Here is an 18525-nt window from a genome sequence, read left to right as displayed (position 1 = left end):
AACTGGTGGAGCTCCCAGCTGAGGCTGCAGATCATGCAAGAAAATCCTCCTGCAAGCCTCCATCTGGACTCTGAACCAGAACCAGAACCAGAACCAGGGTCTATAACATTAAACCTCCATCTGGACTCTGAACCTGAACCAGAACCAGAACCAGAACCAGGGTCTATAACATTAAACCTCCATTTGGACTCTGAACCAGAACCAGAACCAGAACCAGGGTCTATAACATTAAACCTCCATCTGGACTCTGAACCTGAACCAGAACCAGAACCAGAACCAGGGTCTATAACATTAAACCTCCATCTGGACTCTGAACCAGAACCAGAACCAGAACCAGGGTCTATAACATTAAACCTCCAGCAGCTTTTCTCAGCAAGACCAGACAGTTCCAGAGAATCATCATCCATCCATCCATCCATCCATCCATCCATCCATCCATCCATCCATCCATCCATCCGTTCATCCATCCATCCATCCATCCTCCATCCATCCATCCATCCATCCATCCATCATCCATCCATACATCCATTCATCCATAATCCATCCATCCATCATCCATCCATCCATCCATCCATCCATCCATCCATCCATTAATCCATCCATTAATCCATCCATCCATCCATCCATCCATCCATCCATCCATCCATCCATCATCCATCCATACATCCATTCATCCATAATCCATCCATCCATCCATCCATAATCCATCCATCCATCCATAATCCATCCATCCATCCATCATCCATCCATCCATCCATCATCCATCCATCCATCCATCCATTCATCCATCCATCCATCCATCCATCATCCATCCATCCATCCATCCATCATCCATCCATTCATCCGTCCATCAGATCTAAAGCTGTGTATGTGGGCGGGGCCTGAGGCTCCTCCCTCCAGGTGAGGTCTTACCTGCGCAGTGTCCGAAGCGTTTTCCAGCCACTCCGTCCAGCACAGCGAGGGTCAGGTTGTCTGGAGTGTCAGGATGAAGAGGCGTCCCTCCTCCTCCTCCTCCTCCTCCTCCTCCCCCGCTGCCTCCCTCTGTGATCAGGCTCGCCTCGGAGCTCTGCTCGTCGCTGGACAGAGACGGACTGCGCACGTCTCCTCCACCAGAACCAGAACCGGGTCCAGACCCAGAGCTGGGGCCGTTGGCGCTGCAGGGAACCGAAGCCAGCCCGGTCCCTGCGGCTGCGGGCCAGGAGGGGGGGTCCTCGCTGTCCGGGCTGGAGGGGACAGAGGCCAAAGTTACTGACAGGGGAGAGCTACTAAACACCAATCTGCAGTTTATGTGACACGGATCCATCAGAACCGCCCGTTTCCTCAGCAGAACTGAAACATCTGGAGATGCTGCTGCTAACCTCCAAACATCTTGAGAACCTGGGTTTGACACGAGCGGCAGAAATCATCCAGACTTTAACAACAATTAACTAAAGCTGCAGGGATGCAGGTCGGATTAATGGGCATTTTTTAGATTTTGGTTCTGATTCTGAGACATTTCTCCGGTAATTGTTCCGTTAATTAGCCGTTTCTGTGGCGCTGCGCTTAAACTCCGGGGCCTCCTCCCCTCCTGAAGCCTGACCGAGGAGGAACCGCTGAGGTACGGTGGCTGAGAGGGCTCAAAGGAGCAGAGGAAGACGGCCGGGTCAGGGTTAATCAGGAGAGGTTGGTGGGTCAGAAGCAGAAAAACATTATTGTCCATCAGAATGAAATAAAATCAGCTGCTGGGTCAGAAAGGTCCGGTTCACCGGCGCCTGCAGCGTGTTCTGGGTCAGCATCCACACTTTTCCAGACTAAAAACCATTAATGGAGCTCAGTAATTCACCAGTTGGGTTTCATCGTTGGTGTTTTCTGCGAACCATGAAAGAATAAAAACTGAATCTGGTTTAAATCAGCTGTAAATCAGATTTAAGGCCGTCATCCCTGGACCGGATTACCGCTCTTCTGAAACGGACCCGTTAAATCAGTTTGGGACCTTTTATTATTCTTCAGGTTGAATATTTTTATTTGGGATCTAGACTCAGTCCTGGATTAAAGTCCTGCTCCGGAACTAGCAGGACGACCCGATTAATCCGCGTTAATCTGACACCACGATCAATTAGTTCAAATTTAGGTCATTTAAACATAAATTCACGTTGAAAAATAGTTTTTACTTTTTATATCAGAAATTGGGACTGACCCGGTAAGCCTGGTGATAAGAACTGGGTTCTGGTCAACCGGACACGGTTCAGCCCATCACTGACCGGCCACTTTATTAGGAACACTGGTTTCAGGAACCCGGACAGTGAAGACGGCGAGCCGGTTCTGGTGCTGACCGGGCTTTGAACCCGGTTCTGGTGCTGACCGTCTCCATCACCTGACGGCAGGACCTGAACCCTCAGATCAGAACCGACTGGACTCCAGCGGTCACCAGATGCCGGTCCAACAGAACACATGAGGAGGTTCTCATCATGGAGGTCCAGCTCATCTGCAGTCAACATGGACCAGAACCTCATGCTTCTGACGCCTGGTTGTGGCCGTTTAAAGGGGTTCTGGAGGTCCAGTGCGGTGTTCCTAATAAAGTGACCGGGAAGGGAACCTGTCCAGATGATGTACGGAGCTTTTTCTTCGGACTCGGAACCAAAACGTGCTGCGTTTTGGTTCCAAATGACATCAACCTTTATCCTCAGTGGGACCAGCCTCTGAATTTTGATTATTTATCAAAAATTAATTCTCAACCTTCGTTAGATTTTTTAAATATTTGTAGAAAAGCTCCGGAGCCACTCTGAAGTCCACAGCGGGACCTTCTGGCCCAGAACGGAGCTGGTTCTCACCTGAACACCTCGCGCGCATGGCCGCTCTCAGGTGAGGTCTCCCTGAAGAACGGGACGACCCGGGACAGGCTGGCCCTCCTGCGGGACGCCCCGGTGCCGCCGCTGGCCTTGTCCCCCACCCCTCCGAACCCCCCGGCCCGCGTCAGAGCGGTGGTCTGCTTCTTCAGGAACTTCTCCAGCGGTTTCATCCCCGCCGGCATGGTGCTTCTCTGGACCGGGGACCTGGGGGGCTGAGACCTGGGGGGCTGAGACCTGGGCTCCAGAGACCTGGGTGCGGAGACTAGGGACCCTGAGTTCGGGGTCCTGCGACCTGGACCGGTAGCGGTGCTGCTGCGGGTTTGCGGGGCAGCGGCGCCTACATCATCCGGCCCCCGCAGGTCGGCTCGGGTGGGCAGGTGCGTGCAGGTGAGAGCGGAGCCTCCGGGGTTCTGCGGGCTGCTCTGGACCACCAGCCCGGATCTAACCCATGGGTGAGGCGGCCGGTGGACGGTCCGCCTCGGTCCCCGGGCACCGACAGCCGCTCCTGCCGCAGCGGTCTTCAGGAGCTCCCGGAGCAGCGGCGGCGGTTCCGGGCCGCTCCTCCCCCAGCTGCTCTCCGCCTGCAGCCGCCGCGTCGACGCGGAGCTCCGGCGCCGAAAGCGCGTAGAACCCCGAGAGAGGGGTCCGCCGGTCCGCGCTGCGCCTCTGCGGTTCCGGGCTCAGATCAGGACCGGGATCTCTGCGGATCGCTGGTTCCCACTCGCTCACCTGGAGGAGCGCACGCCGCTCGGCGCGGTGCGTGTGGGCGCGGTGCGTTTTCTGCGCCTCGGCGGCGCGTCTCTGGTTCCGCTCGGGTTCTGCGGGTTCGGACGGTCCAGCAGCCTGGGATCCTGTCGGCTCTCCGGTCCCGGTCCTCCTGGTGAATTTCTGGATGAGCAGTGATGAAGAGCACGCGCGCTCCCCCCGCCCTCCACGAGACGATCTGCTGCAGTTGCGCGCTCCCGACGCTCGCGCTGCACAGTGGCGCGCAGGCACGGTGTAAATTTAATGGAAATGGAAATATCCTTGACGACAGAGCCGAAACACCGCGAGATTTCGGCCTGAGCGAGCTCTGATTTGTTTTATTTGTCGCTTATGATCCTGACAGAAAGTTTTCCTCTGGGTCTGCTGGTTATTGACCCAGTAGAGATCTGAGTTCTGGAAGATGATCCGGTCTGGACCAACCTGACACCGGCCTGTAATCTGAACCCAGCAGAGGAAAAAAACGTCTAATATAATTTCCCTCAAGTGTCAGTTTCTGTTTCACCTTGGCAGGATGGAGCTCCCCTCACCTGCCGCCCCAGGAACCATCAATCACCTGTGGAACACCACAAGGTTCTGAACCCGGGACCCAGTAATTAGGTTACATCAAGCTTGTGTTTGTTAAGTTTTCACTTCATTTATAGAACTCTGCTGACCTCTGTTATGCTGGCAGACCTGAAGTAAATCAGAACATATGTTTTATTTCAGGAATTCAGTTTTAAAAAAAAGTAAAAGTTGTAAATGATTTTGATGGATTTTTTCCACACGATGTGACAATTTTCAAACATTTATTCGTGTTAATTCTTGTGAAGACCCAGAGTTCAGTATCTTGGAAAATTTGGATATTAATCCAGACCGATTGAAGCAGATTTAATACAGAAAAATTATCCTATTGGACATTTTCTTCATGCATCTCCGCTCAGTATTTAGTCTGGGCTCCTTATGCATGGATTACTGCATCAGTGCAATGAGGCATGGAGGAGACTCTGGTTCTGCTGAGATGTTCAGGAAGCCCAGTTGCTTTAATAGCAACCTTTAGTCTGCGTTATCGGTTCTGGGGTCTTTCATCTTAGCATTTTGCCAATGGGTCATAGAATCTCTACGGGGTTCTGGTCAGAACCAGCAGATGGTACCGAAACCATCACTGACTCTGGACCTTGATTTCTGAATGAAATGATCCAAAGTGGCCTTTGGACCATTGAGCAACGGGCCTGTTCTGGTTCTGCTCAGCCCAGGTAAGGTGGTTCTGATGTCTCCTGCTTATGAAAGTTAGAAATATCATGACCTGTTTTTCATATTCCTGCACAGGGTCTGTTCTCAGCAGACTGGATTAAAGAGTAAACACGGCTTTGCTCGTTATGGGGGGGATTCATAAAAGCAGCATTAAAATATATATTTTTTTATTTTTAATCAAATATAGTGAAGCAGTGTGGAAAAGAGAAGAAAACAAAGGAATGCAAAAACTAATTTTGATTTTGAGTTGATTTGATCAGTCGTATTAATAATTAAAAAAAGGTATTGAATTAAACAAAAAAGGAAACAAAAAATAAAGGAAATGATCCAAAGAAATAAAGATAAAAAAAACCATGAAATCTGATTGATTTTATTGAGCCAATGACAGCGTCATGGCTTCATACCAGGAAGTAAAGTGAAGCTCCTTGCCTTTCATTGGCTCGTTGTTTGCAACTCTGCAGTTCCTCAGCCAATCAGAACCGAACGTCTCCTCTGCCTTAACGAGCCAATTACCCAGAAAGCCTCAGCGTCCTGCTGTCCATCACAGGCTGGAGGGGCGGGTCTGCATGCCAGGAGCAGACTGGGCCTTTGTGCCGAGCTGTGATGAATATTCATGAGGCCATCCGGCAGCTGATTGGTTATTAGAGTTTATATAAGAGCCCCGCCTCCTGCTGCTCATGAATATTCATGTTGGCAGACATAAAATCAGGTTTCAGGCTGAAGGAGGAAGATGATGCTTACCAGGACTAACTAAAAACCTTTTCTTAGATGAAGAGTTGATTAACCAGGTCCGTCCAGCCTTCTGATGATCTCACACGTTTACGTCCGGACTCCTTTACTCGTCAAGGCATCCAGTTTGGTACCAGAACCGTCTAGTTCTGGAAGCTAACGCGACAAACTCTCTTCCAAACCGCAGCAGCAACCAACCCTAATGTTCCTGAGAGCCATGAGACCCAGTCAGACCGCGGCCTGAGGTCAGAACCGGTCCAGATCCGGACGCCACAGGAGCAGGCTCAGCTAGAGCCGACCACTTTAAAGGAAGCAATGCGTTAAAATAGGGCTGGACGATAATTCAATAACGATATATATCGACGATAGAACCGAAACAATGTCGATAAAGAGTTTAATAGAATAACAGTTTTCCTTTTTTTTTCTCTCGCATTTTACCCATTTAGGCTAATATTACATCATTACATCCTCCAACCAATCACAGACGCAGACCCCAGAACGCCCTATCACTAAGCCCCGCCCCCTTCAGAGAGCATGTGTTCTTTTTTGGTTAAAAACCTGCAGTTTTGGTAAAAAAAATAAAATTGTTGAATAAAGGGTTGAGTTTGAATTCAGTGTTTGTGTCTGTATCTAAAACTTAGAATGTGTTTTGATATCGATCAATGATATTTATTTATTCGATATGCCTTTATTTCTTATATCATCCTGTCCTACGTTAAAGTTAACAGTGGACAATACTATAAGCTGGTAACGGTGTTCCACACGGTCGTGTTTCAGGACCGTTGCTCTTCTGCTTTACCTGAACAGGTGAAGAATGAATCCCTCAGTCAATTATTCTCTGAATTTCTCAACGATTCCGTCTTTCTACTGATTAGAGAGAAAACTAAAGAGATGATCAGATGTTGCTGGGAGTTGTTTTGGGTTCCCAGGTGAATCCTGCAGAGGCTAAATTAGCTTTAATCACCAGGCTGTGAAGACTTTAGACCAGCAGCCAGTAAATCTCCCTCACTAACAACGCTGAGTGTTTTAAGCTTTATTAGCTTCGTACGCGTCTCAGTGGTGACTACGGTTCTGGTTCCGGATGCAGCAGCGGGTCAGAGACGACTCGGAGACGTTCAGGACCGAAGGAAAAACTTTATTGTGACAGCAAACCACAGACGTTTCAGAGATGTGAGCGGAAACGGGACAGAAACTAAAACACAAAGAGACTTTTTCCTGGAAACCTTCCAACTAAGATCGGTTAACAGCGGCTCAGTCTGGGGGGTTCTGCTACGCTCCGGTCCGAACGTTTAACACATGGAAACAAAACGTTGAGCAGACGGTCAACGAGGCGCCGCTACACAAACTACAAATAAAAAAAACAAAAATAAAAACAACCGTATGAAAATGAAAGATTGGTTTGATAAAAGGAAGACAAACGAGTCGTAACAACCGTTAACGGTCCGGGTCCCTGCCGACAGCTCAGCGCTCCGCCTTACAATAACTTCTGCATCTCTTTCATACCTTCCAGCTTTTATTTACAGTTAGCTTCTATTTACAGCCACTCCCCCCCAACAGAACCGCTCCAACGGGCCGTTTAGTGACGGAGGCGGTACTGAAGCAGCTCTGCGTCGTGAAGATCAGCGTTTTCAGGTTCTAGATGTCGCCACCGGGAGAAAATAACTCATTAATCTCCTTCATCTGAAATGATTCTGATGTTCTGGTGATCCAGACAGAACCTGAGCCGGATTCTGGATCGGGTCTCAGAACTGTTCAGTTCTGATGGTTGGATCACATCCAGACTGAAGTCATGTGACCCCTTTGGCGAGGCCCAAAACCGTCAATCTGGAAACCAAAGCGCCCCCACCCCCCCACCCACCCGACAGGTGTGAGTCCGATCCGGCCCCCCCGGCAGAACCGCTCCACGTTGCTGTAAACCCGGCCGACATCTTGGTCCAAACCGCTGAACTGAAAGGGGAATAAAGGAAGTCCAGATGCAGCAGTGATGCTGCGGGTCGCCTGCAGAACCCCCCCCCCCCTCTCGGGCCCCCGCCCCCCCCGCTGGTGCTGGAGGTCCCCGTTCAGGCTGCGGCTCCTCACCGACCCTCCCACGCTGCTCCTGCACACAAACCAATCAGAGAGCCAGATTAGCCGACAGCAGTGACGTGATTGGACGAGTTTCTGGAGGACGTCTCAGACGAGCTTCGTTAACAGGAAACATGAATGTTGTGACCAATCAGAATGAAACGGAAGAGTTCATTTGCAAAAACAGATAAACGCCATTTTACTCTTTGCATGGCGCTGCTTTTAAAGCTTAAACCCATTTTAATGGGTTAGAAATTAACTTCCTCGTTCACTTCCTGCTAAATGTCTCCACATAACCGCGCTGCGTGGTTAGCCTGAGCTAAACGCTAGCTGTTAGCATGCGGACGTGACGTAGCTGCGGTCACATGTCAGTGTTTCTGTACGTTTGTTGTCATACGATCCGACAGTAGAGGAAGATGAAGAAGCCCCACCCAGATGAAGACCGGAAAACACGACTTATTTGGTGCGTTTATGCTAAGCCTCTGAAATTTACGTGCCTTTGCCATCTGGAGAGTTAATTTCGGACCCTGACTAGAAACTCAAAGTTCCATCGAGCCAATCAGCGCAGCGCTACAGCACTGAGTGGGGAGAAAGGTAAGTTTTCTCGCTAAAACCACAGACTTCTGGGCAGATTACAACGGAGACGTTGTGTTATCGACAGACGGACGAAAAAGGAAGAGAAAAGCTGATGAACGTAACGTGGTGAAAAAGCCCCGGCACAGTGGGGAGCCCTAGCATCCTGCGTAGCCTGTAGCCACAACAGGCTAACGTCTGTCAGGCAGCGATGATGTCCCACATAAATAGATTACTGTATTCTACTATAAATAAGCTGAATCTGTCGTCTTATACGGACGTAATGACTGTTAAAGACCAGAAGTGGACGACTGAGCACAACAAAAGTCAAACTGAAGCATTTAGTCCTGAATGAGACGCAGGAGACAATCCCAGCCTGTAAAGCCTCGTTTGTGAGTATTTAGTTAATTTAAAACCAATTTTTAAATTTCTGATAAAGGTACGTCAGTCAAAGCAGCAGTAATATGGTAATAAGTCTGAAACTTTAGAATGCTACTACTGTACGTACCGGCATACGCTACTTAATGTTTTATTAATATTTACTGTTTCACATTGATTTACTACTTCTTAAAATAGCTTTTGTATATTTATTGGAGTTTCTGCCCAGTAAAAGGCCAATTTTATTTTATTTCTATATAGATACTAGACTTAGTTCGCTGTATTGGGCAAAAAAAGGCCGAACGATTTTGGGGGGAAAAAAATCCTAACTGCGATTTTATTGTGATTACAATTCATTTTGTGATTATTTGCCACCGTATTACTATTATTTAGTTTATTATGTAATAGTTTTCAGCAGTGTAGCCTTTAGCCGTGTTTTGTACAGTTTAGTTTAGTGTGACTGCAGGCAGTGAGAAAGATCAACGCGTGGTGCCGGAGCGCGGCGGTGCAGCCGGCAGAAAACGCCTTCCTGTAGATCTGAACGCTAAAAAGATGCATGAAAAGAAGCAGAGAGAATTCCTACGCTTTATTTTTACGTATGATTTTAACCGTGTTATCTAAAGATGTGTAGCGCCTGCATTAAGTTCACAGACTAAAAGACCCAGGAATGTCAGATGAAGACCAGCGCATCTCTTTATGTTCCATAGGGAGGCAGATTTTCTAAACGCTGTGTGTGAATGTTTTATGTTCTCGTTTGACGACTGGAATATACCTTTCCTGAGCAGGAGATCAGAAAGAAGGACGTCATACTATCACCATCTGAATATGAGGACATTATGAACTAGTGTCCATGTTCATGAGCAACACTGGCAATGCGTTAAAGCTGCTGCAGCTAAACAACGTTCCTCTACTCGTTTAAAATGAGTGATGATCATTTAGATCAAGCTGCTCTACTGTTTTCTGTCCTCATCGTCTGTGGAAGCGTGGCAGGAGGCAGGAGACCAGCTGTGTCCAGACGGCAAAGGAGGACGATGTCCTAAAACTTGGCGTTTATGAGGACGCCTTGGCAGAAAGGACCGAGGAAAGCAGCGATGAAGAATAAGCTGTTAACCTAATATAAGCTACACCCTTATCACCACATAGTGCAGTTTGGCTTTACTGCTTTACTTAAAGGTCTAAGTTATGGAGCCGCCTTGCTGAAAACTACGCAGCACTAAATAGTGGGCAACTTTCAGTTAAACGCAAACCAAAGGTAAAACGTTTAACTCTAAACAAAGAGCAGCACTGAAAGCAACGTTGCTTTAACTAATGAATGATGGAAAAAACTGCAGTTCACAGCCTGTTTTGCTTTTTATAACAGAATAATGTGTAATCCTGATTATTAGCACCAACCATGAATGTCAAATAATGCAGAGAGACTGTTTTAACAGATTTGTACGATCCAGATGTTATAAATTGATGAAGTTTTAAAGGAGCTCATCTGTTTGTTTTGTGATCAGCGCTGTTTACTGTGATCACTGAATGTGGAATACATGAGCTTACTGACTAAACTTAATGCTGCATGAGGTTAATTTTATCACTTTTTTTGCTTGTTTTGTGATAAATTAATTTACTGTTGCTAAGAGAAGAAGCACGGAGTCATTGTTTAACTTTATTCAGTGGTGAGACGTGAATTTTAGTTAACCGAGTTTGTGAAAAAAGTTTGTTGTTGAGGTTTTGCCAAAAAAACAAAAAAAAAACAAACAAAAAAACTAAAATGTAAGTTTTTATAAAAACAGAGTTTTCTGTTTTTGCAAATCAACTCTTGAATTGTGTTGCAGATAGGAGCGATTTATGCTGATTAATAATCTGACCATCGTGTGTATTATTCTGAATGTGGTGAACTGACCTACTGCAAACGTTAGACCGACATAAACGTATTTCTGCGTTAAGTAGCAGAAACACGTCTGGAAGAAAAAGTGTCAGGGCTCCAGATAAAACCGCTCAGTTTGAAACATTAAAAGAGCTCAAAATGTTAATTTATTCGATAACGTTTCATTTTTAATTAGAAGCTGGGGCCAGTCCAGCCTGGCGTGTATAAAACTGCTTTGTTTGCTATTCTCTGTTCAGCAGAGATACAGTTCTTCTTCTTCTGTGGTATTTTAGGGGAATGTGATAACTGCATGTCAGAGAGGTTCTATTCTGAATAAAGCCAGGTGCATAAAACGCACCTTATGATCAGACTAATTGATTGTGAGCCCATATAAACGGTATAATCTGATTATTTAAACGTAGCTGCTGTGTTCTGTTTGGACCTCAGACGCCAGCAGAACCTGCTGCCTGAAGATTATTCCCGCCTCACCTGTGGATGTGAGGTCAGGGTGGGGCGGAGTCTGGGGGAGGAAATGAGGGCGGAGTCACTCTGAGGCGAACTGGACCTCTGGAGGGGGCGGTTTGACGGTGACGGGCTGGGAGGTGCGGCGGGGGGGCGATGGTTTGGGCTGGGCCTGCTGCTGCATGGTGTCGTAGTAGGTGACGCCCCCGTAGGTCACCTGGGACTGGGCCTGAAACACAGCGGAGAGGTGAGGCCCGGTTCTGATCGGTTCTGGTGGGTTCTGGTGGGTTCTGGCTGCCGGGGAGCAGCGGGCGGTTCTTACCGGTGGGTTGGGGTACATGGTGGGGTACGGGAAGGTCACGACCCCCGGCGGAGGATAGAACGGCGGCGGCAGCAGCTGCTGGGGCGGTTGCCCCGGTGACAGGGAGACGGGCGGGCCGCCGTAGAGGGTGGGGTTAGCGATGGGGGCTGCTGATTGGTGGGGGTGGAGACCTGCAGAGAGGCAGCAGAAAGGGTCAGCGACCCGGCAGGGTTCTGGATCAACACATTTAGAGAGTACCCACCAGGATGAGGGATGTGCATCTCTGGCTGGACCAGCATGCCCTGGGGGGGGATGGGGGCGGGGCCTTCTCCGTGGGCATAGATTGGTCCCTGGTACGACACTGAGGGGAGACAGAAGAAGGGTCAGCAACTTTTCTGGACCTGCTTCCTGCTTCCAGTCAGTTAGGATCATCTCAACAGGATAACTTAGCTACTAAACCCAGAATCAGAGGTTCTGACCAGAACCGGGCTCCCACCTGAACACGACCCACTGCAGACAAGGAGTTCTACTGACCCCCGCTGGTCACAAGCAGGAAGTGCAGCACTAAGGCGCAGACTGCAGACTTTAACGCCCAGCTGATGCCTTAAGGTTGACGGTTTGTTTGTTTGTTTTTATTTTCAAATTTTATATATAAAAAAACAAATTCTGGTTTCAGCATCCAGAACCAGTCGGGCCCAAAAGCTCTGCTGCTGGGCTTCAGCAAGAACTAGAAGAGAGCAGCAGGGGTTCAGGACCGACCTGCTGATGCTTTATGGTTAAAGGTTTATTTCTTTTTTTTTATATATATATATATATATATATATATATATATATATATATATATATATATATATATATATATATATATATATATATATATATATATATAAATAAAAATAAATAAGCAATAAAAAATAAAAATCTAAATTAAATAAAAAAGATGGTTTGTTTCTTTTATTTATTATTTCTAAATAAAAAAATAAAAAGTAAATTAAATTAGATAAAAACAGTTTGTTTCTAAACCTGCTGCTGTAGGAGGTCCAGGTGAGCGGTTCTGACCCGCTGGTCCTAATTTATGATGTGGATGTGGGACCAAAACAAACCGGTCTGTGACCACACTGCTGCTGAGACGCTTTATTTACATTTATTTTGGTGCCTTTAATGTTTAATTGATAGGTTTTGATTAATTAAGTTAATGCATCGTGCAATAACTGATCAAATTTACACAATTGCTAAAATACACAGATAAGAATGCGTGCATATTTATTAATATAGCGAGTTATTTAAGAAAACCTGGACCGTCTTTAGTGAATCATTGCTGCTAATAAACAGGATGATAAATCAGGGCTGTGCGACACGGTTATAAATAAAACCTCAGATTTTATTATCGATTCATTTTTCCTTCTTTTTGACACAAATAATTATTTTTTAAAAAGTGCTTTTATATCAAACGTTTCATCTGGGAGTTAAACCTTAATTCAAAGTGCAACTAAATCCAAAATGTGAACCAAGATGGCCGCCCTGTTATTATAAACAATGAGAATAAAACTAAATGTTTGCTTCTGCTGGTTTTACTGAATGAGCAACTTAAAAACACGAGTTAAGAAATAAAAGTGATAAAGAAACGTACACTTTGACAACTTTGCTGCTGTTCTCTGCATCAGAGTCTCAGCTAAATAAAATCCAGATTTTCCAAAAATTAAACCTTAAAAAGCAGCAATTTTAAATGAATCCATTAATCGCTCCGCCTCATAATAAATTATATATTTTCTGACCATATTAATAAAACGGATCACACTAATAATCATCGTTGATGATCCGGACCGGCCCGTCTGACCAGAACCTTTTATAGCAGGCAGGGCGGGTTCTGATCGGGTTTCATCAGCTGATGTTCTAACGTCAGAAACAGGAACCAGGAAGCTTCTCTGGGTTTGGTTCTACGGGACGGAGAATGTTTTCCTGACCCGTTTCCAGCCTCATTCATCCATCAGGAGTCAAACTGAAGCCTGGACATAAAACCCGGGCAGAACCGGGTCGGACTGGAAGCTCTTACTCGGCTCGTAGTAGTGTCCCTCCATCACTCCCAGGTGGAGGGGCGGAGCCGGTTCCGGCACGGCTCTCTGGCGCTGGGAGGAGTAGCGCTTGGCCCGGTTGGAGCCGACGCCCATCTCCTCCATGTTGGAGAACTGAGGCGGGGCCCCGGCCAGGTGCATGGGGCTGGGAAGGCCTGCAGACAGAGCGGACACGCGGCTCAGGTTCTGCTATCAGGGCCCGGTTAAAGGTTCTGCAGAAACTACTCACCCCTCATCTCTGGCCGTATAAACGTCGTCGGGTTCTGGCTCCAGTTCTGCGGGGCCAGATTGAGCCGGGCCACGGCCTGGTCCAGCTCGGCCACGCCCCCGCCTCCTGGCTGGCTCGCCCCGTCTCCCTCTCCCGCCCAGGACTTCCCCCCCCTGGCGCCGGGCGAGGAGGCGGTACCGGCGGTACCGGCGGCGGCAGCGTCCTCCACGGAGGCTTGCTTGCTGCCCAGGTCCGAGGGCCGGGAGCGAGTTCTGCGGGCCAGAGAGTACGACTTGCGCTCCACGGGGCGCTCCACGGGAGGAGAAGCCTCCGCATTGGCCGCTGAAGACTGGAGGGCGGGGTCAGAGGCGGAGCCAGCCAATCCGGAGGCGGCTCTGTCAGCGCCGCCTCTCTGGTCCTGCTGCTGCCGTCTCGGGGACTGGTACCCGCCCGGCTGGGCCGCTGCGGGCGGCGCCGACCTCGGCTCGTCTTCCGCTGCGCCTGATTGGCTGACCGAAACCTCCTCGATGACCACTGAGGAGCCTCCTCTGCCTCCGTGGCCCCGCCCTCCCCTGCCGGCCCCGCCCCTCTCCCCCGCCGGGTCGGGCGGAGCTCTGGGGGCGTGGCGCTCTCTGGGGTGAGCGTGGGGTGCGTTGGATTCGTTGTTCCTGAACTCGGGCTGAGAGGACGGGTGCGCTTGGCTGTGGTGGGGGGGTCTGCTGTGGGAGGGGGGCGGCCTGAAGGAGGCGCCGCCTCGCTGGGCGGCAGAGAGGGGGGGGAAGGCCGAGGAAGAGGAGGCAGGAGGGTCGGATGAAGGCGGGGGAACGCCTCCCGCTCGGTTCTGCCAGGACCGGGCCGGTCTCGGTCCGTCTCGCCACCGCTTGTCTCTGGCGGGCGGAGAGCTCTGCCTGCAGGAGGACAGAGATCAGAGAGGGAGAACCTCCATGTAGGTTGAACCGGGCCGAACCGGACCGAACCGGACCGGACCGGCAGCTCACCTGGGCCGGCGCTGGCGGAACGCCCGCTCTCCGGACCCGGCGCCGTTGCGGATGTCGTAGCCGTAGATGGCGATGAGCTCCTCGCGGCTCTTCGGCGCCTGCTCCTCCTCTCGGAACCGGTCGTGTTCCCAGCGGCCCTCGTCCTTCCACAGCTTCCTGTTCCGCCCTTTGGGCCTGAGAAGACGAGCGGTACCAGAGTCAGCCTCCGTCTGGGCCCGGCGGGGCGGCCCGGCGGCGCCGGCGGCTCACCTCTCCTCCTCCTGGGTCTGGCCGCGCACGTCGTGCTCGAAGAACAGACCCTTCCTGGGGATGTAGGCCGGGTTCTTCCGGTCCTCGTCGTCGTCCAGGTGCTGACCCGGTTTCCCCCCCGCCTTCGTCTCCGGGTCGTCGGTGGACTCCTGTCAGCGAGAAGAGACGCCATGACTACAGAGCGGAACCAGACGGTCCGTTAGCCGTCCGGTTCTGATCCGGAAACAGGAACCATCAGCAGCATTAGAAACAATAAAACACAGAACCTCCTGCAAAGGTTCTGGTTCTGGCACAGGAACCAACGGGTCCGTTCAGCGCCGGCTGCACCTGCAGGCCCGGCTGGGACCGGGTCAGAACCTGAAGCCTTTCATACAGGCGATGAGAGGAAACGTGAAATGAAGCGGATTTCAGTTCTCCAGAACCGGTCCATCACTACCAGAACCTGGACCCGGGCCCACCTGTCCGTCTCCGCTCTGCCGCTCTCCTGCCAGGTTCCCCTTCTCCTCGGCTTTGCTCTCCTCCTTCCTCCCTCCTTCATCCTCCTCCTCCTCTTCCTCCTCTCCGTCATCCTGAGTCGGACCTTCAGCAGCGGCGCCGCCGGGTTTGGGTTCGCTGGCTGCAGCCTCTTCCTCGCTGAAAGCCTCTTCCTCCTCCCCTGCCTGACAGAACAAGCAGAACCATCAGACGGGTCCGGCGGGCCGAGCCAGAACCAGCCAGAACCGGGTTTACCTCTGAGTGGGAGCCGTTTTCCTCCGGTTCTGCGCTGTCGTAATCCGAGAGGACGGCTTGAGGAAACAGAACCAAACCGGGTCAAGCTGAGTGAACCGGTGCGTTACCAACAGAACCTGCCGGGTGTCGGGTCTTACCTTCTCCTGCTCCGTCTTCACTCTCCTGTAAAGACAAACAGAATCAGAACCAGAACAAATGCCACAGAACCCATTAAACCCAGAAACATGGCCCAGATGACAGAACCAGCGAGGAAACGGGTCGGTCCAAACGCAGTGTAACCCGGACAGTAATAATATAAGAGATGGCACGGATAAATTCATTTATTATATCCTTTTATTTCAATTAACATTTCAAAGTTCATATAAAGTTATGAAAGAATATGTTTGCATTGTTTAATATAAATTCTGTATTTTGTGGTGAATTGTCAGTGAAAATTGTATTTTCCTACAGGAGTACGGTCAGTGAAGGTAGCACAGGGGAGGAGAAGCAGTTAGTGGAAATAAAAGTGAGTGAAAATAAAAGTTATTGAAAATAAAAGTTATTGAAAATAAAAGTTATTGAAAATAAAAGTGAGTAAGGTCAGTTTTAATAAACAGCAGGCCAGGTAGATGTTGCATGGTGTGCCTGTTTTTCTCGGTTGCTGTACTCATAGACATCATATACGTAGACGCGTCATAGGGCGCAGGATCGCACGTCAATGTCACCGCCATATTGTATGTGGCAGAAAAAAGTTAAATTCTGTTATTGTGAACGTGAATCAGAAAAGATGCCTCACTCCTGTGCTGCATGGAAATGTATTCTGGCTGATTTCACTACTTGTATCTGCCTTCAATAAACTAAGGCTGCACCATGTTGCTAAACTGGACAGACTAAAGCTGCAGAGTGGTAACACAGGCAATATATATATATATATATATATATATATATATATATATATATATATATATATATATATATATATATATATATATATATATCTAAATATATATCTATATATATATATATATATATATATATCTAAATATATATCTATATAAATATATATATAAATATATATCTATATAAATATCTATATAAATATATATCTATATCTATATCTATATATATATAGGTGTGTGTTATGAATATAAGGATCAATTTGTTAAATCTAAACACTGTGGTCTTTTATTTCATAAAACCGTGTCACATGTGAACCTTTAGGAACAGACTTTTTGGGGGAGTATTAAAGAGGTAAAATTAATAATATCAGGAAAAAAAAAGTCCTAGGTCAATAAAGTAAAAAAAACAAACACAAAAGTGATAATGTTATGAGAAAAACGTCAAATTATGAGAATTAAGGGGGAACATTTCCAGAATAGTCACAGTTTGCAGAATTATTTCACTCCTGGAGTAACAGGGCCAGGTTAGATTATTTAAATTATTTTTATTCTTTAGGAGAATAAATGCAGGAGAATGAAGCTAAAGGGATACGAAAATAAACTTGTAATATTACAAAAACAAAAATACTACGAATACAAAGTATATTCAGAGATTAAAGTCCCTCTGATACTGTTTAAGTGACTGAGTAACTGCAGATTTGCCTCATTAAAGATGGCGGACGCTCTGACGCATCGCAGCATAGGCAGAACTGCCCAATGACACGTCTACGTCTTCATGGTACGGGTGATAATATTATGTTTTTTCTGTTTTGTCTGCATTCCAAAAACCTGCCTTCTTTTTATATTATTATCTGTGGCTAATTAAAGGAGAGTTACTACGGTGTGTAATGTAATTCACTTTAGTACTGCTCAATGCTGCTTGATCCAAAAGCTTTAGAGAGATTTAGACTGAATAGTAAGAGTGTATATAGAGATTTACAGGTTGGGTCAGAACCGCAGCACGCTCAGAGGAACCCGATGCTGGTTCTGTTGGACTCTGATCCACCAGAACCTCTAACAGCAGAGCTTTATGTCTCGTGGTGAAATTCATCCTCTGAGTCCAACCGCCGGGGACAGACGCCTTGCTCAGGGGCACAGGGCAGCCTTCCCGGGCCACCTCTGTGGATATAACACCCATCAGTACCGGGACTTAGAACCCCTGGTACCGGCCCTCTGGGTCCATGATCTGACCCGGCCAGTGAGGAAGGTTCCACACTCCGGGTTCGTTCTCAGAACCGAGAGAGCAGAGCAGAACCGGGCCGAGGCGCCATCAGCTCCCTCGCTCGGATTTCAGCTGCGCTGTGATTGGCTGCTGCTAGAACCCGGGCTCGGGCTGCCGGTTCCGATGTAACGGACCTTGCAGGAGGTTCTGGGTTCTTTAGTTCTGGTTCCTACGGTCCAGAACACACCGTGGCGGATGTTCTTAACACGCTGCCTTGGACCGGGTCGGGATAGTTCACATGTTGAGGGGAGGCTGGAAGACATCTCCGGGACCAGAACCGGTCCAGTCTGTCCCTCATGGAGGGGACATCCAGCGATGAACCCTAAATTCATGGTTTCAGGGCGGAGTTTGGTTCTGGTCCTGGGGGTCCATCAGCGGCCCTAGCCTCTGGCTGTGAGGGTCTCAGCGCCTTCCTCTCCGGTTCGGACGGGTCCAGCCCGGAGCAGCCACCGGAAGCCCGCAGACGTTACTTGGTAACCCCCAGAAATGTCTCCCAACTGGCGCCGTTTGGTCCGCTTCTCTCCCGGAACATCCCAGCACCGAGCGGACCCTGGATGCCCCACCGACCCTTTAATGTTCGCTAAATAACGGAAACCTCCCGTAGCGTCCCGGTGAGCTAACGGTCCGGTAAATCTCCCGGGCAGCGGGCGGATCATGAGCTCTCCGGCCGCACACGGAGCTCCCGGCTCCGGTAAGCAGCGCTAGCTTCGTGGGGCTAGCCCGGAATGATACTCACACACTCGGACTCTACGACGCTCTTCGCCTCGGCCCGGACCACCGTCACCTCGGCCGGCTCGGGCTCTCGGCCTCGGGGCTTCGCCGCTGGAGAACCGGACCTCCCGCTGTCCGAACCCGAGCCGGACTCGTCGTCGTCCTCGCTGTCCTGAGACGCGCGCCTCCTCCTCCGCCGCCGGTCCGCCATCTTAGAACTGGAATGGCTGGAAGCGG

General features: G+C 49.0%; 2 protein-coding genes across 2 annotated transcripts in view; both read right to left on the bottom strand.

The window, feature by feature from the left end:
• Nucleotides 1-3814, bottom strand: part of rapgefl1 (Rap guanine nucleotide exchange factor (GEF)-like 1) — a 28057-nt gene extending 24243 nt beyond the window's left edge. Inside the window, exons 1-2 of the mRNA XM_036148657.1 lie at nt 2811-3814; nt 913-1223 (exon numbers count right to left, since the gene is read on the bottom strand). Of these exons, the coding sequence (XP_036004550.1) occupies nt 913-1223; nt 2811-3010 (511 nt within the window). The 5' untranslated portion in view covers nt 3011-3814. The remainder of the gene's footprint in view (nt 1-912; nt 1224-2810) is intronic.
• Nucleotides 3815-6666: 2852 nt separating this feature from the next.
• casc3 (casc3 exon junction complex subunit) lies at nt 6667-18525 on the bottom strand. The gene is made up of 12 exons (XM_036148654.1): nt 18314-18525; nt 15576-15600; nt 15439-15494; nt 15168-15368; nt 14710-14858; nt 14461-14634; nt 13484-14370; nt 13236-13409; nt 11445-11543; nt 11204-11373; nt 10909-11110; nt 6667-7650 (listed from the first exon to the last, which is right to left on the bottom strand). Exons 1-11 carry the CDS (start codon nt 18497-18499, stop codon nt 10964-10966), a joined length of 2268 nt encoding a protein of 755 aa, XP_036004547.1. The 5' UTR covers nt 18500-18525; the 3' UTR covers nt 6667-7650; nt 10909-10963.

This window comes from Fundulus heteroclitus, chromosome 16 (assembly GCF_011125445.2).
Source record: "Fundulus heteroclitus isolate FHET01 chromosome 16, MU-UCD_Fhet_4.1, whole genome shotgun sequence".
NCBI lineage: Eukaryota > Metazoa > Chordata > Actinopteri > Cyprinodontiformes > Fundulidae > Fundulus > Fundulus heteroclitus.
The sequence above is the reverse complement of the archived record's forward strand: the minus strand, read 5'-3'. Positions and strand labels throughout refer to the sequence as shown.